Raw genomic sequence first — 27,817 nt, forward strand, 5'->3', positions numbered from 1 at the left:
GAAACTAGTTTGGGGGGGAAATATGTTGTTTGTCCAGTGTGTTTTCCTCCCGTTTCTTTCTTAAGCATTATATTCAGTGGTATCTACTATAGAGCTAACATACCTGCATCGTGGCCTGTGAGTACTTTTAGTAGACTACAAAAAAAGTGGGATATATCCTTGGCACTCATACCTGGGTCTAAGGGGCTCTAGAGCTTACCCTCTAACTGCAATATTCTATTTATATATGTAAATTCCACAGAAGCTTTTAATGTAATGTCTTCATTGTAAATCTGTATGAAAAAGTGTAATTATGAGAATAATTAAAACTGTAATGGGGAGTCTGATATTGATTCTGGAGAACGTGCTTTGGGTTCTTCTCATCTGAATTATACTTTAGCTTTAGCAAAGTGCAGGGAGCTCAGCTTCTCTGTGATGGTCCCTGTACAGCCCTCTCCTACATAGCTAAGTGTATCCATCATCCTGACATAAATTGCCAAAGGCAAATTTGGATCCAAAACCTTTCTCTGCAAATTCCTTCCTAGTAATACTATGTAGTGGTGATGCTATGCACAGACAATATTTTCTCCTCTCAAAGCTTGCAAACTGCTTTAATCTCATTGTGGTGGGTGGACTCATAGAAACCAACGCAATCAACTCTTTCTGGAGCCTTACTGCACTTCAAGTGTGCAGATGCTATCTGCCTTAATGCTGTGAAGAACCCTGTGGGAAAATACTATAACTGCTCCTGGTTTATAAATGAAGAAATGGAACCAGAAGGATATGGAGCAAGTTGATCAAGGTTATACAACTTGGAAAGAACAGAAACAGTATTTAAATGCGGACCAACTCCAGAGCTGAAACTCCACACCTGCATGCAGTGCAAAATGCAGAGGGTGGATAGCTTGCATGTGGTACATGGTGGTTCTTTAATTGATTTCTATTTTAGAATTAACAGCTTTCAAACAATTTTGTAGGAAGAGACTCAATGGGATTGACCTTTTCAAGATAGTCATTTATGAATTAAAACTGCATTACCATAGTCTTATCAATAACCTTGGGCAAAGCTAGGAGGATGGTGGGTTGTGTGATTCCTCCCAATTGCCTCTACTTTATTATCCTGTTCTCCAACTATAAGACATTCTTCCCCACTCTTAGTGTTACTCATCTGTGCCTAAGAGAATCCAGAAACAATAACAAGTAATTTTTCTCTATAAGACCATTGAGAAATAATTTTTCAGTTTACTTTTTTTTTATGTGACTAAGACACATAGGAAAAAATTTCTCTATCAGTGAGTCAATTTTATTATTATTTCTGGATACCGGGTGCTGTGGCACATGCCTTTAATTTCAGCACTCTTGAGGCAGAGGCAGCCAGATCTTTGAGTTCAAGGCCAGCCTGGTCTACAAAGCATGTTCCAGGACAGCGTGGGCTATACAAAGAAGCCAAAAAAGCAAAATGTAAAGTATGCCTGTCTTTTGGGTACAATGAAGTAGACCACGTACCTACTGATGTTAAGAACAAAATCTATCACTGATGTATACCTGCAACCCCTGAGTTGAATTTCATTAATGTTGATTAGGAAAATAATTTTTAACATGATTCAATAGGCTAAGTCATCAAAACTTATTCAAACCATCTACTAGGAGTTTTATGATGAGGAAAAAACTCTTCAAATTAAAGACATATCTTGATGAGCAACAATATGTTTCTCCAAGGCTCTGGGTAATATTGGGGGGGGGGGACCTTTTACTGTAGGGCCAGACTGGGAGCAGTGGTTACATGGCAAGGGGTGGAGTGAAAACTGAGGATCTCAAGACTCAAGACTTAGTATGGACTTAGAAGACCAAGAGTGTTTCTACTCATACACTAGTCTGCACTCTCATTCATTCTCCAACATCAGGCTGAGAATGCCTGAGAATATATCTACCAAGCCAGCATGGGGCAAAGGAGGGGAGTGAGAGATAAGAACTAAGCAGGATTGTATCCCTCCACCCCAGCCAGCCAATCTCCTGAAAGCTAGTATAGGGATGGCTGGACCTGGGATTGTGTCCCACCTTTTCACGATCCAATCTTCCTCAGGAGCTGAGTCTTGAGAACAACAATTAGGCCCACTGACCCACAAAATACCAATGTCCTCATTTTGGGCAGAGGGAAAGAAAAGAAGAGCTGACCCCAAAGGGTGTTATAAAAATAGCTAAAAGATAAAAACCTTCTTGGGAGGAATGTTCCCAAGCCTTTTGTCTCCCAGTGTATCAATTACTATTTGATAAAATAGGAGAAGGCTGGGGTATATGTTCCTCATGAGTAATCACTGGACAATAGATCTTCAAAGCTGGGGTTCGTATCTGCTAAACTTTTAGTACTCTTGCAGGATGAGTGGGTTGGTGGAGGGTAAATGAGCCATGAAAAAGTTTTGGCTGAAAACTAAGCAGAGGAATTGACTAGGATCCCAGAAGGCTTCCCAAAGCCATAATCTGAAGAATTTTTGTACCACAAACTGGCCACCACAATCAGAGTAAGGTCTTAGAACAAATTCAGTACTCTCATCTGGACGTATGCTTAGTGAATATCTCATAGGCAGGCATCCCTGTTGGCTGCAGCTGCTCTAGTAAGTTCTAGAACATGGAAACCAAGCACCAATTAATGTCAACCACTGTGAAGATGAGCTTTGGATCCATCTGCTCCTTTGATGTTCTCTGCCACAAGTGATGCGCCAGTTTAGGGTATGCAGGGGCATCTGCCCAGCCCTGACTTGTGTGGGGAAGGTGAACAATGAAGTTCCCAAAGACCTGATGCTCAGAAGCATCAGATGGCAAAGGCTCCCTGTATAAAGGACCTGGCTTTTGCTTAAGTGCCATATTTCAGGTCTCAGTGAATGAAACTATAAGCTACCCTGGACTCTGTTCCAGGTGTGCAGTGGCTCAGAAGATCTGAAAATGAATATCCAGGGCCTGACAGCCCAAAACCTGAAACAGTGAGTTCCTGGCTTCTGGATGGGTCCATCAAGGACAAAGCCTAAGGATCTAAGTGGTAAAAAATGTAAAGACATTGATTAGAAACCCAGCTAACTTTTTCATATTTTCACAGAAGTATGTCTAGACTATGTAGGCATATACATATATGTGCACATATGTGTGATACATATGCATATATGCACACAAATGTGCATATGTACATGTGCATGTGCAATATGTATATATGTGTTATACTTAACAGTAAACCTTTATTTATTGGATAATACAGTAAAAAAGAAACTTCTTAGACTTTACACATTTGAGAATATGGATATATATAAAATTCTGTTGAAAGTCTTTAGAAAATTATATGATTAATATTATAATGTGCAGCTTGATGGTTTATTTTTTAAGTCCCATGATGGGATAGAAATAATTGCATGTCTCTGCTCACAGTCTTGACATTAACAAGGAGCCAACTTTGGCAAAGTTGCACTGCTCACTCTGTGTCTTAGTTACTTTTCTGTTGCACTGACAAAACACCATAACCAAGGCCATTTATAAATGAAAGCATTGAAATTTGGGCGCATGGTTGCAGTGGGTTAGAGTTCATAACCATCATGCCATGGCAGAGAGCAGGAGGCAGGCAGGTATGGCACAGGAGCAGTGAGTGTGAGCTTACAACCTTATCCAAAAGTAAGAGAGGGAACTCTAACAAGAAATGGCATGGGCTTTTGAAGTTGCAAAGCCCCGCAGCCCACAGTAAAACACCTCCTCCAGCAAGACAGCACCTCCTAATCATTCCCAAACAATTCCATCAGCTGAAGACTAAGCATTCAAATCTATGATCTCACTGGAGCCATTCTTACTCAAACTTATCACACCTTGAAACTAAATGTCCTCATCTTCACAATATAATTCCTGTGTTGTCTGTGACTATAAAAATCTGTACCTACAATGCGGAAAATCATACAATCGTTTTCTAATCAAAATTGTTCCTAATAAGTATTAATGAATCTCCTTTGGGGTAAATCCCCAGTGAGTATTACAGTTTTAACACACAATTCTGGGTGCTTTTTGATTTTACCATTGGGCCAGAAATGATCTAATATTAACTGGAAATGAAGTAATTGAAAGAATACATGTTTCAGACCAATTTTTTTTTTCTGGAACATAAATTTAAGAAGAGATGGATTTAATGACTGACTGACATTTTACTAGTTTTAACTTTAGTGAATTCTCTATCCAGAAAGAGCTTAGGGAACATATGGTTCTGTTGAGCTTATCATTTGGCTACAAGAAAATAAGTGTATGTGACGGATGAATTGCACTACAATATTAAGGGATACCATCGTATTTTAACATCATTTACAAAATGATGGAAAATTCTATGCATGAATTCTTCTAAGTGTTCTATAACTCTTTTTTTACCTCAGTGCCTTTTCCTGGATACTAATTTGTTGGCTGACCCTCAGTCTAGTCTTTGGAACAGCATTTAGCTCACCATGGGATCACAGAATGCATTTGCAAAGAGTCAGGATGTCCATTTCATAATCAAAAATTATCAAATGACATTTTATGGCTAACTAATCACCATGTAATATTTCTATACACACATGTGTGATGCTAAGCTGATTTCTGCCTAAGCTTCTGGTTATTCCTTGTTAACAAAGCTAATACAAACAGTTCAAATACTAATTTAGGAACTAGACAGTCAGATCTCTAATGAATAATATTAAGTTCCACTAAATTTATACCAGGAGAAAAGGCCACTACCCTTGATCTCCAGAGCAATGTTGGCCTCCTATTCTAGGCTTATGCACTTGATAATACAAATAAATATAAAAAGCCCTTCTATGGCTGTTTTTGTCCACTGGTCTAATTTGAAACTTAGCTTTTTTATGATATATTTTCATTGTCTTTTTACACTTTTTCGTGTGTGTGTGTGTTGTGTGTGTGCGTGTGTGTGTGTGTGTGTGTGTGTGTTGTGTGTGTGCGTGTGCGTGTGTGTGTGTGTGTGTGTGTGTGTAAATCAGAGCATAACTAAAAGGAGTTGGCTCTCTTTCCACCATGTGAGTTCCAGAGATGAACTCAAGTTTCCAGGATTGGTCATAAGTGCCTTTACCCACTGATCCTCATCCTGGCCCCCTAACATTTTTGCTACATGTCATTCCGACCAGTAGCTCTGCCCAACAGAACTTGTGCAATGGTGGGAATGTTCTGTGCCCTAGCCACTATGTATACACTAGCCATGGGTGGTGGTCTGCCACATGAAACGAGACTAATGAAATTGAAAATCAAATACTTATTTAATTTGGGTCAATTGAAATATAAATAGTTAATTAAAGATAGTAAATATGACATCATTCAGAAAAACAGCAATCAGCTATTTTCCAAGCTCTGATTTCCAGGGTCTAAATTCCTACTGGTTCCTCTTTAACACTTTAAGAAAACAAAAATCAAAAAAAAAAAAAAAAAACAACAACAACAACAAAAAAAACAAAAACAAACCAAGCACCACTTTAGTTAATCAACCTTCTATTAGGATTAAGGTCCTCTTGACAAAGACTCATTTTGAAGGATGTTTGTAAACAAGTGGATGAAAAGCCCATTATCTATGAGAAAAACTGAAACAACATTGGGAGCTAATGGGCCCCCTACCCCTTCTGGATATAAAAGGAATCTATAAAGTGGCTGATTATAATTTTACTTTCCTCATCTAAGAAAGTACCCACTAAAAACTGAGAACAGAGCCTTCCAGGAAAGATTCTTTATACTTTCAGCCAGCCAGTCAATATTATAAGACCTTACACAATAGAGTTCATGTGGTATTGAGTATAACATTATAGCAGTAATGTATGGTTTTGATTTGGGTTTTGGAGGTGGTACAGGGATGAAGTCTAGGACCTGCTGCCTGCTAGAGAAACACTCTACTATTACTGAACTAAATCACCATAGCAGAGTTTGAGAAAAATGAGTGTTTGCAGTAGGTCAGAGGTTAAGAAACTGTAGAGCAACCAATGATATATGCTTTATAATACTAGTATGTCTCTGTAGAGAGCATTTTTTTTTCCAATAATGTGTTTTCTCTTTCCTAGCAAGAGACTTTCCAGAAACTCACCTTGGCCTCCTTGAAATTGCCTTTCTAGCAAACTTCACTAAAAAATACCGCTAGCCAAGCAAAGGGAGTACTAACAAGAACACTCCGAGAGACGAAAGTGAAGGGGTGGATGACCTCGAGGGTTGGAGCCAATGGAAATAAAACATGGAAATCGGCTGAGGACAGTGTCTCTGACCCAGCAGAGTCATGTATGTGGCTTGAAATACACTGGAGATGGCAGCTGCAAGTTGCCAGAGGAGAATCTAGCTTAGCTCTAGGGAACAGGGTTATCTTTCAGAGAGTACCTAGCAGGAGACAGGCATTACTAGTCAAGCGTCGCCAAACACCTGCCAGCACCATCTGTGGGCTGAAAACACTGCTGTGTGAACTAACGGGTGTGTGCATACCCTAGCTTGGCTGTAGCATGAGCTCGCTCACCTCTCCATTCCTTCACCTCCATCACCACCACAACTCGGGTAGTAAATACTAAACCCTGTGCTCAATCAAGTACACCCACTCAGAGATACCGCAAAGCCTAAACAAAGTTTGACAATCTTTTTATCCACATCGATTGAAAAATAAACAGATGTTAAGTAACTATAGCCTTGATATCTTTATATAACCAATATGGACACTGAAAATCCAAATCCTGTACAAATATCTACATCAGTTACCATCCAATGTTTCATAAGCTTGGGTAAACTTCTGCCGACAAAATATCATGAATAAATTCATAAGTAAATGACTAATTTGTAAGAAAAAAAAGTATGGAATTTTAAACCTGTCACTACTCTTATTTGCCAATGCTTGAAGGCCCCAGAGACTCTATGAAAAGTGCAGAAGGCTGTATTAACCAGAAGGCTTTCAGTGTTCTTATCCCTCAAAGGGAACAATAAAGAAAAACAGAATATATTTACCCCCAACCAAAAAGACCTCACAATAATCTTTTACTATTTTCTTAATCTACCTTTTATTTCTTTAAGAGTTACTTTGGAGTGAGACTGTAATTGGATTTTTAAAAATCTTCTGTGTTGCTGTCATTTAGATTAATATTAAAAATGTATCATCACCTTGCTTGTTCCTTGCCTATTTGCATCTACTGTATTGCTAGTTCTTCAACCTAGAACTGACCTTAATACTTGCATGTAATTAAAATGGTGTAAAGGCAGATTGGAAAAAATTTAAAAATTAAGAAAGTAAAAAATAGAAAAAAATATCCCTATTATTATTTTTCTGACTAAGCTGTAGCTTATATGCCCACATAGGCATTTATTTCTCCCTGGTCCCATTGCAACAGATCTTGAGTATGTATCGAGTGCCAGGTGTCCAGTCAAATAAAAGGATGATCAAACCAGGTATTGTCCTTGACTTTATAGACACAATCAACACATGAGTATCAGCAGCAATGGGAATGGTTGTGAAGAAGATGAGCAGCGGGGTTCTTTCTATAACAGAACACAGTGACAGATCGCTAAGAGGAACACAGTGTCCAGAAAAGAAACTCAATTAAGATCTGATACGTAGATAGTGGGAAAACCTTCATATGCAACAAACAAACCACAAGCCACAGAGCAATCGGGACTGGCAGCAAACAGTCTGAAGGGGGAAAGCACTTGCCTTATTCAAGGAACTTAGACAGGGCTTTCCAAAAGAGCTGAAAGAGAGTGGCTGAGAGCAGTAGGAGGAGCCGCAATCAGAGAGAACCAGATGAGACTGTGTAGGGTTCTCCAATCATGTTGAGATGTCATATCCCAGAAGCACTGAGAGCCTCACTGAATGGTTTTAAGAAGGAGGATGATGAGATGGTGACCCAGGCACATAGTGCCACAGCTAGTCAGACCACTACTTTGGTCCCTGATGATGGATATACAAGAAATTTGTAAAATGGAACATTCCTACAAAAGTGCTAGAATACATTTTTAATGTTTTGATTTTTCTAGTAATTTTCCTCTGAAGCAATCTAGGACTCGCTGCATTGCCTCATAATTACATAAAAAAAATATTTTACAGAGCAAAGCACACAAAGACATTAATTATGAAGTTCACATTGCCTGAAAAGCGTTACCCTAAATTCTTCTCCCAATGTTAATTAGAAAATAGCATGTACATACAAGGTGTTGTTTATCTGCTATTTGCAAACATTGAAATTTGCCGATGCCAGCAACTGTTAAAAGATAGAGGCCTTGCTAAGACATCTTAAGGTAAACCTACTTCATCGTACCTAACAATGCTGCTTAATCAAGCAGCAGCTAAGAGTCTGAAGGAGAACATTTCCCATTAATGAAGACTATAAAAGAGGAAATTAACTACCAGCAGCAAAATGTACAAAGTAGGAAGTGTCTGTTTGGTTCGGTCTTCAGAAACAGACCAGCCTGGAAACTGAATGCACATGTTTTGATAAGTTTGCAACAGTTTTAAGCATCAGTTAAATCAGTAACATTAGGAAAATGTAATGCTTGTAACTGCGGCTCCAGTTAAAAATATTTATGGAAGTGGAAAATCCAAAGGGATGTTAAAAGACAGCTGAATACTCCCTTCATTGTGCCTATACACATCAAGTGCACTGTAAATTATGCCCAGAGGTGAACACACTTCTACTTTTTTAAAAAAAAAACAAAAAAAAAAAAAACAAAAAAAAAACATTCTCTCGAAACACACAAAAAATATCCCTGAAAAGACTAGCAATCCTATCTCTGTGGCAGGCTCTACTCGAATTGCGTCCCACCATGCCGAACAAATGTTCAATGTGAATGCGGTCCAACAGCACACCCCGCCTCTTTCCAGGAGACCAGGGTGGCTCTTATCCATGGCTGTTCTCTCAGGCCACTAGCTCCACAAAGAGATCAGAAAGCCCAGCTTTGTGGTTACTTAGTGCCCGATGAGCTGGCAAAGTGAGAAGCTGAGAATGAAGCTGGACTCTTCCCGTGTGGACCGGTGGTTTTCCTCCAGCAATGTTAGCAAATATAACGTACCCCCAGCAACGCATTTTTATAATAGTGAGAAAGCTTCCTAATAATGGATAAGGACCCTCAAATCTGAGTTTCTGTGTATGAGAAGTATGACATCATCACAGGACATCATGACACCATCAACAACAAAATTAATTAATAATAAAGAAATAGAAACTAAGATTTTTCTGCATCTGGGTTCACTGCTCACAACGTTTCTATCATATCTTGGAAGATTTCTTGTAAACATTAGATTATGAGTTGACCTTGGTTGGGACATCTGTCCTTCATGTCCCTATATACTAAAATTTAAGTCCTGCTGATAGAGATTAAGAGGGCAGAAACTTAGTCCCACTGTGTATTTAGAGGTACTAACTTAGTACTTCAACTACCTTGTTAATAACTATCTCAAGGTGTATTGTTTATTTTTAATGAATGGGGTAAATGAAGGAGATGGAATGCGGGAATGGATACTTTAATAAATAATACAGAGTGAGCAATCAGATTTATCACAACGATATATTTATCATTGAAACTTTATCCTTTATCCGTTTTGTTTCTGGTAATTCTTATCCTCGTCACTGTATAGTCACAGAACATCATCAATCTTGGAGGTTCTGGCCACTTTCTGGGTAATATGCTCCAAACTTTGTGTCCACCCTGCCCTACTATTCTTCTGTCAGATAGCCTTGCTGTCTAGCAGGCAGCCGGCCAACAGTAGACGTAAACTGAGCATGTCATCTCACTCCCGACTTTCCCTCCTCTTCCCTGCTTAAACTCTTGTTCCTGTAGCCCATTCTATTTAGCCAATTCATACTTTGATCGTTCTAATTAATTTCAAACATTTTGCCCTCACAAATGAGGGGTCTATTTTCCTGGTCTTGACAGCCAAAACTTCCATGGTACAATTATAAGCATTCCTGGACTCTTAAGCACTTGGTTCCCTCCCAGTCAGGCTATCTGGAATAGCACCAACTGGCTAATCCACAAGGGACTCAAGAGAGATGAAGGGACGGGACACTATACAACTACTGTTTTTAAATGACTATGCATGTTTTAAAAATGTATTTTTAAATTTTTATTTATTTATTTATTTATATTTTATTTTGTCTAACAGAGACAATGTCCAGCCCCTCAAAAACATAGTCTAAAAGAAACAATATGAGATGCTGTGATGGGCCTCTTGAAATGAACCGCAAAGCACTACAACATTTTTTTGTAAAGCTTTGAGTACATATGATATGTATAGATCTATAAAATCATGTGTCATTAGTACAGAATGCTGAAAGAAAATGGCTATACTATTTTATTCCATATTTTACAATTGATGCTTGTAGGGCCAGGGAACCGTGAAACTGGGAGGAGTAGCATCCGGAACAGGAATGAAGTGAGTTGGATTCAACCCTGGAAATCTCGTCTTGAAGTGGGACCATTCCCTGCCTTGGGCATGCATGCCTGGATACTGATAGTCCTGCAACCCACACGTATGCTCACATGCAATGGTGGTCAGGCTAAACATTCCCTCTCCTTATACAGTCATATCCAGCAAGCACCTGGAATTCCTCCCTATACAAATGAGGCATCCCCAGCTTCTGAGCCTACCCAAAAATCCCCTACTCATCCCAAATGTTTAAAATGCCTTTGTTCCCCCTCCCCCACTAAAGGATGTGCTCCCTGAAGTCTGTATCTGGAAAAGTCTGTTTCTTGTTTCCCTCACTTGCTGCCTGAGGTCTCCATCACCTGGGTTGTTCTTGCCTCCTGTCCCTTCTCTGGATCTGTCAGTTGTGGTATTGAGCCATTACACCATTAAGGGAAGGGAAGAGAGGTGGGAATGACAGTTGGTATATACATATTTTTCAATATTTAAAAAAAAATATTTAAACTCATTCTTAGTTATTAGTTTCTACAATTGTAATGGGCCTGGATAATTTTCATGTTAGCATCAAGACAAGAGGAAGTTTAAAAAGAAAATTGGAGGGGCTAGAGGGATGGCTCACTGGTTAAAGCATTTGTCGCTCTAGCAGATGTCCTGAGTCCTGTTCTGAGTACTCAGACCATGACTCTCAACCACCCATACCCCCGGTTGGTCTAAGGGAATCAATGCTCTCTGCTCTCTGCTAACTTACTTGGGCACTAGGTGTGAAGGGAAAACACTTCTACATATAAAAATAAACATTTCAAACTAAAAAAAAGAGAGATAGGAATAAAAAATGGGCTTAAGTGAGGCTAAAAGAAGGTTAAGAGAGTTCTTGCAGAGGAGGAGAAGGAAGAGGAAGAGGAGGAGGAAGAAGAAGAGGAGGAGGAAGAAGAAGAAGAGGAGAAGAAGGAGGAGGAAGAAGAAGAGGATGATGAGGAGGAGGAGGAAGAGGAGGAGGAAGAAGAGGATAAGGAGGAGGAGGAGAAAGAGGAGGAGGAGGAGGATCACCCAGGTTCTGAACTGAGAGTAGAGTTTCTAAAAATAGTTTTGACAGACAGTACACATAAACATACCCTTACAGAACTCCAGGTAAAGTGACTGTGTGACATCTAAATTATTGTACTGTAAAATGTGCTTTGGAAATGAGAAGTCTGACTAATTGAAGGTGGTATAAATGAATGTTGTCACAATCCCATCACAATCTAGTCTAGTATCCACAGTGCCACTTTGGATGGTTTCTAAATGATGTAGTTTGGTTTTATACAATTTACCCTCCAACCAGTTTCCTTTAATACAGCATATACATTAATAAAAGTTAGGTGGGGTTAATAAATACCACCCTTAAGAAGGCCAGAACCTGCAAGAGTGAAAATGTCACCAAGCCTTCTCTAGTGACTTAGCCCCGTATATTCTCTCAAGAAGACACAATTTCAATCACTGTCACACATGAGTAATTTCAAGTACTTCATAGCACCTTGGAAAATGAACCCAACTCTAATATACCTCTTTAACCTTATAATCCTGCAAGAATGATTTCACCATTAGTACCAGGAGGAAAAAAATTAACACGTTTACAAAAAATCAGACCAAAATATAAATAGCAAAATTAGAATTAGGTTTACTTGAAATGGATAACGTATTTTTATGTAAAGCATTCACAACTCTAGATAGTTGGTTTTAGTAGAATTTTTCTCAATGACAAATGCAGCCATCGGCAGGTACCTGTTCCTGAACCATACTTTTGCTTGCTGTCACTTGAAAGAAAAAATAAAATTATTTCTATGCAAACAGATACTATTGAAACAAACAGTGCGTTTGCAAACGCTATCTTATTTAACCATCTGCTTTAACTTGATTTCAAGTCTAAAGTACTACAGGGGCCATCCTTAAAGTGGCAAGCTTTTCCTCCAAATTAGCATTTTTCTATTCAGCCACTAATACAATAATATCTTACGTTACACTATTCTCCACATTTTGACCACCCTCCCTGTATTCACAGTACAATACTCTAAAATAATTGCTGTCACTTGCAAAGGAATTATGTAATGAAAGTTTATCTTAAGTTTTTGCCCAGCAGTGGTGAAATATTATTTGTCAATGACATATATAAAATAACTTGGGGGGTGGTAAGTAAAATATGAGACTGTTAATTCTACACATTTTTATAAATGTATATATCCTCTGTGTAAATGTAATATATATAATCTTAATCTCTTTCTGATGAAAGGAATGGAACAAAAAATATCTGCAACAAGTGACCAAATGTGTATTAAAATCCATTGTCATAATTTTGACATGTATAGAATGCTACCATTTTAATACTGTCTGGTAAATTTTGACAATGATATATGCTTTCATTGAATGTACAACATATTCATGGAGCTATGAACTAGTGTCCTAGTGTTGTCTAAAATGCAAATGGCTGCAGTTACATTCACAGAAAACTCTATTCAGCTCAGCTTTCAAGTTCAAGGTCACAACTAATTTTATGCCAGTGACATTCGTACCTATCAGGTTGTCATTGTCCTGTGGGTTTTGCAGAAATAATACCACAGAGCAAAAGAAAAAAAAAAAAAAAAAAACCTAATGGAATGCAATCTGTTAGTGTCCCTGGTCCCTGGCATCAACATGCAAATAAGACTCATAGGGTAAAAAAAATTTAAAGATTCACAGCCTCACTATGGGCACATGGGAGATTTGAAATGTCTTGATAACTTTTTCTTCTGTGACACTCTAGAAGCTAAAGATCAACATCCAGGCTGTGGTCTAGTACGAGCTGTAAATTCTACTCATAAGAACTGAAATAATTAAGAAAGCCACTGAAGTCTAACCAGGTCAACACTGACCGTGTTGATATATGATCCCTAGGTATATTTTCTTTGATTTCTCTAAGATCATTAGACCTAAAATATCTCCACTTTATTCCCACAAAGGGGTGCTTTTGATAGAACTTGTCCTGAGACCTTTTAAATTTCAGGTGTGTTTTCTTCTGTTCAAACACAGAAATCACTACTTAAAAGAAACCCCAAAGCTCACATGTTTTTGTTTTTTTTTTAACTTCACTTTTGGAGTTATATGTTCTTGAGTAACCGATAACTATTTTTGTATTTATTTTATTATGGCTGAATAAAATTCTAATATTCGGCAAGAGAGACTCGGGAAAATTGTGCACCAAGAACAATGATATCTGTGCCAATTAAAAGTAGGGCTGTGCTACACAGAAATTATTGTTATTGTGAGAGAAACAAAACAACTAGGATAGTAAGTGTAGATTTTTACCTTTGTGAAGAGATACTGAATTAATGAAGTGCACCTGAGATCACCATAGCTGCAGTAAACAATCTTCTTCCCTCCCTCCACTTACCTTGATAGGTGACTTTCAAACTCACACAAGAGGAATAGAAAGAACTTCCACTTATAAATGAAACACAAAAAGCATAAATCTACATATTAGAAAAATAAAACTAAAATCATGTAAGGTGTTTGTAGGCTATAAGAGCTCAGCTGTGTAGTAGATGGACCAGGTGCCCATGTTCACTCTTGTTTGTTGTACACTGTTTTAAATTGCTAATACATAATAAAACCTATGGAAATAATATATATATATATATATATATATATATATATATATATATTTATATACATACACACACACACAAAATATCAGTGATCATCTCTGCAAGGGGTAACACTTAGAATATACATATTTTATTTCAATATTGTAGGACACTAGACCTATGAAATTCACTCATCATGAAGGATTGCAAACACTTCAAGTAATTACAAGCATAATTTTATAATCTCTTCTAGAAATTATGTGATGGCAAGGCCAAGGTCAATTCTTTGTCTACAATGATTTATGATAATATATTTCCTTTTCCTCTATAATGCAAACTCACAAAAGTGTCATTGACACTAGAGGTTCTGGCTGACACAAATTTGAATTTTAAATGCCCCTGAATCTGTTTAATCTCTCTATTTACCTTTCTCATATTTATCTATTGACTGCCTAGTTATTTGCATATATATGTATAATTTATTTATCTGTTTAACTATCTATGACTTCTAATTTATTTGTAGATGTTATATACAGTGTTGTCCTCTAAAATATCTAATCAATGTGGCAGCCAAATGGTTATTAGAGGCCATTTTCCATTCTTCTTCCTACTCAATGAAAATGTTCCCTTTCCTCCACTTCCTCTCTCAAAGGCAAGAGAAAAAAGTTTGAAAATCTGTAGTCTCCAAAAACAAAGCTGGTATTTCTAATTTTCCCACAGAATTATAACTCTTTATGCTTTTTCTAAACTCAAGTATGAGTTGAACAGTCTTTTGTGAATTGGCCCGAGACTCTATACATGATTACAGACCACTGTTTAAAGTTTATACAAAAGCAATGTGGAAAATTCTCTAAGAATTTAGTTCTTTTTTTTTTTTTTTGGCTTGCAGTCTCTTTTACATTAACAGAAGATGCCTTGTTCAGGAAATGAATAGGTACTTTTCTTTCCTAGCAATGAATTGGGGTGTCTAACCAAAGTTAGACCTTCCTAGTATCAAGTGTTGATCCGCCACCCACCCATTCTTTGCCTATGCAATATTGTAGGTAAATTTCCATCAGTGTTAAAGATATTTTAAAGAGTAAAAAGAGAAATGATTAATTAACTTCTTTTTGTGGCGACCTAAAGATGCTTGTGGCTGAGGAGTAGAATACTTGACAAGCCTGCAAGTGTTCCTAGGCTCAATCCTGGGCACTACTAAAATAAAGAAGACAGGACAACAAAAAGAAACAACTGCAGAGCATTCCTTTAGACTGAAACTAACCACTTCTTTTGAGTTAGCAGCCTACTAGCAATGGGAAACAGTCCTATACTTCAATATAAACTGTCTATAGAACAATACTATTAGAAATACATTCATTAGAGACATAAAAATTATACACACAATGAAGCAAAAAACACCTATAGGTATTGTGGATTTTACTGTTCTTAGAGTTTTCTGAACTATACTTTCCTTCAAGTACACAAAGTGACACACAATACCTACTACCCTCAAGAAAAGTTGTACCCACTGTTGTCTCTTTTGATGGCTAAGGGATGACTGTGGCTCTATCCTTGGAACAGTAAAGAAAACAACTGAAGAAATTAATCAGCAATTGAATCAAACACCTCTCTCAGTCTCCTTAACTCTGAAACTCAAAGACCTGGGTCTTCGGGAGGGGGGGTGGAATGTAAAGCATCTGCTAAGCAAAGATTTCTAAGATACATGTAAATGCAAATCTATTATTATTATTGCTATTATTATTATTATTTCCTTATGCACTGCATCCAACTACAGTTTCCCTTCCATCCACTCTTTCCAGTTCTCCTACCTCACCCCAGATTCACTCCTCCTCTATTTCGCTTCAGAAGAGATCAGAACTCCCAAGAATATCAACCAACCAAGGCTTAACAAGTTACAATAAGACAAGGCACAAATTCATACGTCAAGACTGGACAAGCCGACCTAGTAGGAGAGTCCCAAGAAGAGGTAAAAGAGTCCGAGACAACTCCACTCCCTTTGTTGGGAGTCCTACAAGAAGTTCAATTACACAGCTATATAATATACTCAGAGGATGTACTGCTGACCCATGAAAGCTCTTTGCTGGTGGTTCAGTCTCTGTGATCTTCTATGATCCCTGCTTAGTTGATTCTTTGGGCTGTCTTCTTATCCTTGATCCCTCAGGCTCCTATTATCCTTCCTCTCATTTCGTTTCACAGACTTTCCTGAGCTCTAGCTAATGTTTGGCTGTGGGTCTCTCCGCATCTGCTCCCATCAATTGGATTAAGATTAAGCAAATTAAGAAAATTAAGATTAAGCAACTAAAATTAATCAAATCTTAATCATGCCTCTTTGATCCTTAATTACTTAAAAACATTCCATTTATCTCAATATTTTGCTTATGTGCCTTAGCCAACAGGTTCCCACATTCTAACCTCTACTAACAGTCATCAACAAATACATCCTACAAGGTAAACTTAGCAGGGCTTTCTGTCCTGGGCACTTTCCCTGGCCCTTCTTATAAGTGCCCTTTACATTGTTCTTACTATAGTGCAATGGCTGAGCAAGGAATAATTTCTCAAAAGGTTGAAAAATTAAATTCAAGTGTGACCATTCTCAAGACTGTAGAGTAAGAAGAACCAATAATTTGACTCTTAATGACCAATTTTACTTTATAAAAGCAGATGAGGCAGAGAGGGATTTCGACATCTCTTACCTTCTTCTGGTCTTCCAGCTTGTGACTCACCGGATTCTTCCCATGTCTGTTCATTTCTGAAGATAAATCCATCACATTAGGTCCTTGTCCACAAAACGCAAACTCTTCAAAATGGCAGCAAACTAATCCAAGATGCAGTGACTAGGAAAACACGGGCACGCCACATGTCCCATCACACGCTGGCTTCGGACTTCATCTACTCCACGGAACAATTAGAAAATCCATGGATTGAATGAAAATAATGAAAGTTTGCAATTTAGTTCCAGCACCTCCCAATCCAGCATATCGTTCTGTAATGCTGCCGTCTCCTATGTGGTCTACTCATCCAGGAAAGTCATTTCCAACTGCTACCTCTTCCTGTCTTCACCATCCTCCATTTTAATACAAAAGTACAGTACTCCTATATACCTGTGAGAAAAGAAAAGCAAGAGTCAATTCTGTGCCTTGTACTATACAGTTACATAAATACATACCACACCACACGGAAATAGAAATCAACAAGAAATATGCGTGTGATCTATCAAACAACAGGTTTAGAAGCGATCTCAAAATGAGCCAACGCTGTGCTACATATTTTTCAAAAGCAATTTTATTTAAACTTCAAATCAAAATGTATCAACAAGATGCTTGTTTTTCCTGTGCTTTAAGATGAATTAATGAATATGCACACTTTTACATGTCTAAATATTACTAAAAGAACTAGAATTTGAATCCAGATTGCTTTCACTTTAAAATCCATTCTCTGTCCTACATAAATTCTTGTCCAATTCATATTTCATATTTTGTGCCCAAGAATTCCATAAATATGTATGTCTGATGCCTGGATGCATTAGAAGCATTATACAATTCAGTAGTCTCCAAATCTAGACAAAGTAATGAAATCACTGAATAATAATAATTAATAATAATAATAATAATTTTAAACTCAACTTTACTTGAAATATAATCAATATCTGGTATAGTTCATCCATTTTAATGAGTTTGAAAAATAAGTACATCTACATGAACCTAATCATAAGCAAAACAAAGAACCCTTCCTGACCCACCCCCAACTGTTTTTCAAAGTCAGTCCACACACCCCATCTCAACAGTAGACAACAGCTGATCAATTTTAATCGCTTTAAGACTACTTTTGCTGGTGCTTACATGTTTGTCCTGACAATGCATAGTCTTGTGGATGGCATCTTTTTTTTTTTTTTTTTAACGTAATGCTTTGGAGATTATATTGCTGTGTGGATCAGTAGTTTCATTGTTTTTACTGAGAAAGTAATTTTGATGTATGAATGCACCATGGTTCATTTAGAATAATAGTCGTAAATATTCCAAGCCCTGCCAATTTAGAATCTACTGAAATTCTTGAACTATCTTCCTAGAGTTTCCATACTCATCAAACAACTGGCTCTCTTAAGAGCTTTCTTGACTGCTATACTTACGTTTCAGTCCATAGTGATTACACTTCAGAATCGCTGCCCCAGTTCCTAAGCTTGCTTTAGGCAACTGACCAGCTACTACCTGAATGCGTTAAACAGAAGGAAATCTACTCAGTTCTTTATAAACTGAAGCAGTTAGAATCCTTTTAATTTTAGTATTTATATTTTATGTGTATGGATGTTTTCTCTGCATGTGTGCCTATGTACCATGTGTGTGCCTGGTACCTACAGAGGCCAGAAAAAAACACTGGATAGTTGTGAGTTGCAGTATGGGTGCTGGGAATCAAATAGGTCCTCTGGAAGAGCAGTTGATGCTATTAAGTACTGAGCCATGACTTCAGCCCCCAGTTCTAGTCTTTAGATCAATGTTTCTAACTTTAAGACTAAGTCTACCTTCCCATACTTCTCTTCATTTGTCATTGTTCCCAATCTTTCTTCTGATAAATGCATATGAAATATGTTTTTAATTTATATTTTACATGACAATTCAAGTACAACTCTAAAAATATTAACTCTCCCTACCACATTTAAAATTCTTTGCCCACACAGCTAGTCAGATCCCAGCTGGTCTGCCTAGGACAGCATGCAGAGGTGAGGGCATTTGCAGTCATCTGAGGCCCACTGTCTAGCTCTGGCCTTGGTCCTCAGTCCAGAAGTGCCTTGCCAGACTCCAAGAGCATCCTGTCTTCCAATGTAAATGTTCAGGGGCCCCAAAACTAACCAGCTTGGAACCCTGCCCAATTACCCATCCTAGTCAGATCTGCCCACCAAAGCAACTGGATCTAACTGGGACACAGGCGGCAAAGAAGGGTCTGCCCACAACACAGCCTGCAAAGTGTGGACTGCTTGAAGCATAAACAACAGAGTAAGATACTGAGGAAATCCTGGAGTTAGAAAATTTTGGAAAGAGAACAGAAACTACAGACATAAACATCACTAACAGAATACAGGGGATGGAAGAGAGAATCTTTGATGTAGAAGATATAATAGAAGAAATCAACATGTCACTCAAAAAAAAAAATACAAAATCTATAAATTTCATGACACAAAAGATCCAGGAACTTTGGGATAATATGAAAAGACCAAAGCTAAGAATAAAAGAAGTAGAAGATTCCCAGATCAAAGGCCCAGAAAACATTTTCAACAAAGTCATAGAAGATTTTCCTAACTTAAAGAAATATCTATAAAGATACAAGAAGCTTACAGAACACCAAATAGGTTGAACCAGAAAAAAATCCTTTTGCCACATAATCAAAACACTAAATATCCAGAACAAAGAAAGAATTTCAAAAGCAGCAAGGAAAAAAAAGGTAAAGTAACTACCAGGCTCCATAGAACATTTCACCCAAACACAAAAGAACATACCTTCTTCTCAGCATCTCATGGAACCGTCTCCAAAATTGACTATATAACCATCACAAAGTAAACCTCAACAAATACAAGAAGACAGAAGTACCTCCATGCATCCTATCAGATCACCATGGATTAAAACTGGACTTCAACAACAATAGAACTACAGAAAGCCTACATATTCATGGAAACTGAACAACTCTCAATGATTACTGGATCAGGGAGGAAATAAAGAAATAAATTAAAGGCTTTCTAAAATTCAATGAAAATGAGAGCACAACATGCCCAAACTTATGAGATACACTGAAAGCATTGCTAATAGGAAAGTTTATATCACTAAATACCCTCATGAAGAAATTACAGAGTTATCATACTAATGAATGAAAAGTAACACCTGAAGGCTCTGGGGGAAAAAAGAAGCAAATACATGCAATAGAAGTAGAAGGCAGAAAATAATCAAACTTGGGGCTGAAATCAATTAATCAGAAACAAAGAGAACAATACAAGGAATCAACAAAACCTAGAGCTGGTTCTTTGAGAAAATCAACAAGATAGGCAAACCCTTAGCCAAACTAGCTAAAACAGCAGAAAGATAGTACCCAAATAAATAAAATCAGAAATGAAAAGGGAGATGCAGCAACAGATACCAAGGACATTCAAAGAAACATTAGGTCTTAATTTAAAAGCCTGTATTTCCCCAAATTGGAAAATCTAACTAAAATGGATCGCTTTTCTAGACAGATACCAAGTTCCAAAGCTGAATCAGGTAAACTATTTGAATAGTCCTAAAATCCCTAAGGAAATAAAAGCAGTTACCAAAAGTCTCCCAACAAAGAAAGCCCTGGGCCAGATGGTCAGATGGGCCAGAAAGTCAGAATTCTGACTTTCAGAGAAGAACTAAAGATAATACTCCTCAAACTATACCGGAAAAAAAAAAAAAAAAAAAAAAAAAAAAAAAAAAAAAAAAAAAAAAAACACCCAAAAAAAAAAAAAAACAAAAAAAAAAAAAAAAACTACAACAACAAAAACAAAACAGAAGGAACTCTGACAAATTCATGCTATGAAGTCACAGTCACGCTGATACCTAAACCACAAAGACTCAACAAAGAAAGACCAATTTCCCTTATGAACATTGATGCAAAAATACTCAATAAAATACTCACAAACCAAACCTGAGACACATCAGAGGCATCTTCCACCATGACCAAATAGGCTACACCCTAAGGATGCAGGGGTGGTTCCATATATGAAAATCCATCAATGTAGTCCACCATATAAACAAACAGAAAGGAAAAAAACCACATGATCATCTCACTAGATGCCAAAGAAGTATTTGACAAAATCTAACACCCCTACATTACAAAAGTCTTGGAAAGACCAGGAATACAAGGCCCATACCTAAACACAATAAAGGCAATATACAGCAAGCCAATAGCCAACATCAAATTAAATGAAGAGAAACTTAAAGCATTTCCACTGAAATCAGGGACAAGGCTGCCCACTCTCTCCCTATCCAATTCTGTACTTCAGATTCATGTCTAGAGCACTAAGTAAAGGAGATCAAGGGAATATAAATTGGAAAAGAGAAAGACAAACCATCACTATTCATGAATGATAAGATAGTACACATAAATCACCCTAGAGATTCTACCAGAGAACTCCTAAAGCTGATAAACAACTTCAACAAAGTAGCTGGATACAAAATTTACTCAAAGAAATCATTAGCCCTCATCCTCACAATCAAGAAACAGAGTGAGAAAGAAGTTAGGGAAACAGTGCCATTCACAATAATCAGAAACAAAATAAATTACCTTGCTGTAATGCTAACCAAGCAAGGGAAAGACCTGTATGACAAGAACTTCAAGTCTCTGAAGAAAAATCAAGAAAGATATCAAAAGATGGAAAGATCCCCTTTACTCATGGATCAGCAGATTAGCACAGTGAATATTGCCATCTTACCAAAAGCAATCTAAATATTCAATGCAATTCTCATCAAAATTCCTACAGAATTTTTCACAGATGTTCAAAGAACAATTCTCAACTTTATATGGAAAAACAAAAAGCTCAGGATAGCTAAAATGATTCTGAACAATAAAAGGACTTCTGTATATATCACTATCCCTGACTTCAAGCTGTACTATAGAACAATAGTAATAAATATCATATTGGTATAGAAACAGACAAGTAGATGAATAGAATTGATCAAAGACCCAGACACAAACCCACATACTTACACTTAATCTTTGACAAAGAATACAAAATCATACAATGGAAAAGGGAGAGCATTTTCAACAAATGGTGCTGGTTTAACTGGATGTCTACATGTAGAAGACTACAAATAGATCTATATTTATTACCCTGCACAAAACTCAAGTCCAAATGAAAAAAAAAAAAAAAACCTCAACATCAAACCAGACACACTTAATCTAATAGAACAGATAATGAGGAATAGCCTTGACTTCACTGCTACAGGAGACAAATTCCTGAACAGAACACCAGCAGCTCAGGCAAGAAGATCAAGAATTAATAAATGGGATCTCATGAAACTGAAAAGCTTTTGTACGTCAAAGAATACCATCACTAGGACAAAATGACAGCCTACAGATTGGCTAACCTTACATTCAACAGAGGATGAATAATCCAATATATATAAAGGATTCAAGAAGTTAGGTGCCAACAATCCAAATAACCCAACTAAATAATGGGATATAGAGCTAAACAGAGAATTCTTAACAGAGGAATCTCAAATGACCAAGAAGCCGATGATGAAATGTTCAATATTCTTAGTCATCAGGGAAATGCAAATCAAAATGACTGAGAGTCTACCTTAACACCAACGAGAATGACTCAGATTAAAAACTCAAAGGACAGCACATGCTGGTAAGGTTGTGGAGTAAAGTGAACATTCCTCCATGCTGGTACGAGTCCAAACTTGAACAACCACTCTGGAAATCAATTTAGTGGTTACTCAGAAAACTGGGAATAGTTCTACCTCAAGACCCAGCTATTCCACTCCTAGGCATATACCCAAAAGATGCTCTACCATCTCACAAGGACACTTGCACAACTATGTTCATAGCAGATTTATTCATAATAGCCAGAAACTGAAAAAAAAAACCTAGATTGTTCTCAATTGAAGAATAGATAAAGAAAATGTGGTATACCTACACAATGGAATACTACTCAACCATCAAAAACAAGGACATCATGAATTTAACATGCAAATAGATGGAACTAGAAATTATCCCGAGAGAGGTAACACACTCACAAAACCTTTGACCCAAATGTGTCCTGCTATAAGATGTGCAGAGGCAAAGAGAAGAGACTGAGGGGATGGCCAACCAATGATTGCCCCAAATTGAGACGCATCCCATGGGCAAGAACCAATCCATGACACTATTAATCATACTACATTATGCTGATATTGGGTTATAAAGTTCATAAATAAATTTGAAAAAAAAATTTTGCCACCTTGGTTCCTGTCTTAGTCGGGGTTTCTATTCCTGCACAAACAGCATGACCAGGAAGCAAGTTGAGGAGGAAAGGGTTTATTTAGCTTACACTTCCACACTGCTGTTCATCACCAAAGAAACTCAGGACTGGAACTCAAGCAGGTCAGGAAGCAGGAGCTGAGGCAGAGGCCATGGAAAGATGTCACTTACTGGCTTGCTTCCCCTGGCTTGCTCAGCTTGCTTTCTTATAGAACCCAAGACTACCAGCCCAGGGATGGCACCACCCACAATGGGCCCTTCCCCTTGATCACTAATTGAGAAAACACCTTACAGCTGGATCTTCTTTCTCTATGATAACTCCAGCTTGTGGCAAGTTGACACAAAATCAGCCAGTACAGTTCGTTTCTTTAGGTAAAATTTAACTTTTTTTTACTAACTGTAAGTACAAAGACCAAATTATACCTGGCTCACTTCACAAACTTACCATAAGATTCTAGAGCACGTGCCATGGCAAGCATCAAAGAAATAATATAATAGGAAGACTTTTGAAACCAGCTTCTAAAGTGCTTTGTGCACCCCTTCCTACATTATTTTCTCTCTGAAACTTTATTTCTTCTAGCCTTCTATGAATGCATCTTACATTATACACTATGTAAGTGTTTCTGAAACAGGAAAAAAAAAACAAAACAAAACAAAAGAAAAAAAAAACACACCAGAACAACATGCAAGAACTTGGACTTAATCAAGAACACTGCTAATTTGAGGATCTGAAATAAACCCAATGAGGAGCAACTGGGAATTTGAGCTGCTCAATTACCTGAATAAAGGGTAAGACTCAGGAAACCAGATCCACCTTCAGTCATGTTAAATAAGTAGACAGACATTAGAGAGAGGAATTAACGGGAGCATGGCTACTCTTCCAGCATCCCTGGAAGGTGGCTCACAACCACTGGTAGCTCTAACTCTAGGGTATCCACACCCTCCCTCTGGTATCTGTGAGCACCCACACATGTGATGTAAGCACAGCAAGACATCCTCATTTCAATGAGATAATGTGCTTTTCTTTACCATAATTCCTACTTTCTAGTGGCGTACAGAGCCACAGCCATTTTCCAAGCCACTTCCTATTTTTCTGACTTACTCAAAATCATTCTTCTTTTCTTTTACTGTCTTCCCTAAGCATGATTTCCATAACACTCTGGGCTTTACTCTTTCTACAAAGCTCTTCTCTCCACCATATGTCTACTTGTCAGCCAAAAGCCTGACCTCTATGCCTGCCTAACTCAAAAAGTATGGTGGTTTTCTCTCCTCTTTTCTATCTCCCTACTTTGGGCAGCTGCTGAGATTTACAGTTTATTTGCTTTGGAGTTTTTCTTTCTTAAACTCTAAGAACAGGATAGCCTTGTCAGATATCAATGGGAGGAGAGTCCCTTGGTCCTGTGAAGACTCAATGCCTCAGTGTAGGGGAATGCCAGGGCTGGGAGACTGAAGTGTGTGCCCTTCCCCCACGCTGCCAACCTGTCCAGGTTGCTGTTTACCAATAGAAATCAAGCAACAGTAGGACCTAGGAGAGGCATTGCATTACCAGCCTTGGTGCCTTGGAGCCTGCTACCTGAGCTAAGAAGAATGGACTGCCTGCTGAGCTAGCCTTGACACCTTCCAGACTGCTATCTCCTTGCCCAGCCCCTGGGCTGAACCAAGAAGAGAATCTGGGGGTGGGGCTTTCCCTTTATATGTGAAATCCAATTATTAAATTTCAAGCCTTGATCAGAGAACTTTGTCTTGGCTTCATCTCTTCCCACCCGTTTCCCTTTGTCAGCCTCTCTTACAGGTGAACCCCGTTCAACATTGTTGCTGCAGGCATCAACAGAAGTGGGTAGGTGGGGGAACACCCTCATAGAAGCAGGGGGAGGGGGATGGGATAGGGGGTCTCCGGAGGAGAAACCAGGAAAGGGGATAACATTTGAAATGTAAATAAAGAAAATATCCAAAATAAAAATAAAATTAAAAACTCTAAGAAAATTGTCCCTGAACTTCAAAGAACAGTCAGAAAGTTTAATCTTATCAGTGATATGGAAAAATTGATACTGAAGATCCAAACCTATGGCCAAGATGCACTACGAACCACATTCGAACAATCTAAGACATAGACAAGAGCATCCTGACCTGGCTTATGACGTGACTGAAAGGAAGTGAGAGCTGAGTGACCTGTACTTTTAAAGATGCTGCCAATGGAATTGCTAATTTCATTGTTTTGTGTTATTGTGTCAATAACTCATTGTTTGAACCCACTTGAGCATGTAAATGGCATAATTACCTCAGTGAGCAAACTCCAGAAAGCACTTTGGTGAAACAAGGTAAAATAAAATACTTGCTACAAACTGTAACTTGTTAGGAGCCATGGTGAGCGTGACAACATCCTCCATTACAAGATGGCGCGGGCATCCTGTGCTACCACAAGTAAACAACTAACTACGCAGGTGCAAAAGGCAAAAGCATGCCAAGCCACTGCCCATCCTGGGGCGTAATATGGGGTGATGAGTGAACAGCCAATCAGAAGTGAACACACCACCCTAGGGTACATATAACAGTGCCTTTCACGGGCTTGGGGTCTTCCGCTTCTGCTGATACAAGAATAAAGCCTCGTTGTAGTAACTACCTGAACACTGCTTCACGTGTCTCTTTCGTGGGCGAAGGGGACTCGGAAGGGGCGCGGAATAGTAACTATCACCAGAAAATTTCAAATGAATGCCACTGGCTCAAAAAAATCTTATAACAAGCATGAACAAATTGAATCCATCAATGTTAAAAAAATGAATAATATATTAGGCCTAAGCTTATATTATCCCAGCAGTGAAAGATTGGTTTAAGATTTGAAGCAAATCAGTGTAATTCAGCACATTAATGAAATAAGGAAGAAAAATGATAGGCTCATCTCTAATGGAGTAGAAACAAAAATTGATAAATTAAACACTGACCTGTGACCAAAAAAGAATTTCTGGGCAAATGAAGAATAAAGGGAGATCTTTCATGATCTTTCTTTCTCTGGAATAGCATTTTCCCACAAAAGTAAACATCACACATATTGGTTAAGTATTTTTAAAACAGTTCGTTTAATCAGAAACAATACATAGATACCCTCTAAAATAAATACTATTCAATGTTAGACTTAGAGTCCTAGTTAAGCAACAAGACAATAAAATATAAGAAGAGGCAGTGTGAGAGATGGAGGAAAGCAGGCAAGTAGCAAAAAGGCATACACAAAACTTGCAAATGTTTTAATATCTATATATAAATATGCTAAAGAACTAAAGATTAATTACTAAGATTAATGAATGCACTCAGAATGTTTCCTGGATACAAAGTCATCATATATAAATCTCTTCTGTTTCCTTCTAATATCAGCAAACATTAAGAAAATGAAACTTTAAAAGCACAACGTTTATAGTAATGTTAAAAATACTAAATGCTCTAAAAAAGATCTCACGAAATACTGAGACCTTTGTGACAAAACAATTTAACAATAATAGCCACAGTATACATGCTAGGGAGGATGGAGTGGAAACTTGGAGGCCTTGATGCTGCACAGAGAACCAGAAATAACTAAGGAATGCTGACAGTGGAAGAAAGAGTGTTCCCCAAGGGAGAACACACCAATTAGTTATCTATTACCAAGTGCTCAGGCCTGGAAACGTGTGTGTGTGTGTAACATTATATAGACCGAGCAGGTTAAACTTAGAATGTGTGTATATATATATATATATATATATATATATATATGTATATGTATATGTATATGTATATGTATATGTATATGTATATATACACACACACACACACATGCATCTAATAATTTTTAAAGGAGGCCATGAATGTGAAAAAGAGCAAGGAAGGAGTGTGGGAGAGTTTGTTGAGCAAAATAGAAGAGAAAAATGATGTAATTATACTATAATCTTAAAAATAAAAATTAAAAAATAAGGAGCCGGGTGGTGGTGGCACACGCCTTTAATCCCAGCACTTGGGAGGCAGAGGCAGGCGGATTTCTGAGCTCAAGGCCAGCCTGGTCTACAGAGTGAGTTCCAGGACAGCCAGGGGTAGCCAGAGAAACCCTGTCTTGAAAAACAAAACAAAAAAAACAAAACAAAACAAAAATTAAAAAATAAGAAAAAAACAATAAAAAGACATCCAAATTAAATAAAAGGTTGTTATGTATTCATATAAGATATTTTGATCATATTCTTTCCCCCTCTTCCAACTTCTCTCCGGTCTCAATCTCTCTCTCTCTCTCTGTCTCTCTCTTTCTCTCTCTCTCTCCACATCCCTATGAAAATGAAAATTAAAAATGAGAAAAAAAATACAAGAACAAAATGAAAGGCACAGATTCCTTTTCAGATTGGCCAGCTATTCATGGGTAGGAGGCCCAATCTAGAATGAGGTTGATATTCCCAGAATGACTTCTTTGAAGAAACTCATTGCCCATTCCTAGCAGGTTATAAATGCAAAGACACTGATTTTCCAAACCAATTAATGCATTCTGAATGATTCTCTTTGGGAAAAAAAAAAAAAATCAGGATAATGGTTATCTTTGAGGAGTCAGGAGAAAGGTTTTTTTTTTTTTTTTTTTTTTTTTTTGTTGAATACTAAAAGAAAACAGACTTAGCAAGATGAGCCATCCAGTATGCACCACTCCCCCACGGCTTCTGCTCTAATTCTTGACTCCAGGTTCATACCTTGAGTTCCTGCCTTTCCATGATGGACTGTCATGCAGAAGTGTAAGATGAAATAAAACCTTTCCTCCTCAAGTTGCTTAGTGCTGTATCACAGCAATGGAAATCATAACTAGGACAGAGTTCAAATAGAGGAACAATGCTGCTCCCAGAATATCTAGGTAATTAAACTTTGAAGTGCCAGGCACAGCATACTTTCCTACCAG

The 27,817-nt window shown here is 37.7% G+C and overlaps 1 protein-coding gene across 2 annotated transcripts in view; it reads right to left on the reverse strand.

Annotated features, from left to right (window-relative positions):
- The window catches only part of Nav3 (neuron navigator 3), a 712,871-nt gene that overhangs the window by 478,626 nt on the left and 206,428 nt on the right, over positions 1–27,817 (reverse strand). For both annotated transcript variants that reach the window (XM_076920185.1, XM_076920186.1), the window contains exon 3: positions 16,653–17,060. In XM_076920185.1, coding sequence (XP_076776300.1) covers positions 16,653–16,724 — 72 coding nt within the window. In that variant the 5' untranslated portion in view covers positions 16,725–17,060. The remainder of the gene's footprint in view (positions 1–16,652; positions 17,061–27,817) is intronic.

The sequence above is a fragment of the Arvicanthis niloticus genome, chromosome 22 (assembly GCF_011762505.2).
Source record: "Arvicanthis niloticus isolate mArvNil1 chromosome 22, mArvNil1.pat.X, whole genome shotgun sequence".
Classification (NCBI taxonomy): domain Eukaryota; kingdom Metazoa; phylum Chordata; class Mammalia; order Rodentia; family Muridae; genus Arvicanthis; species Arvicanthis niloticus.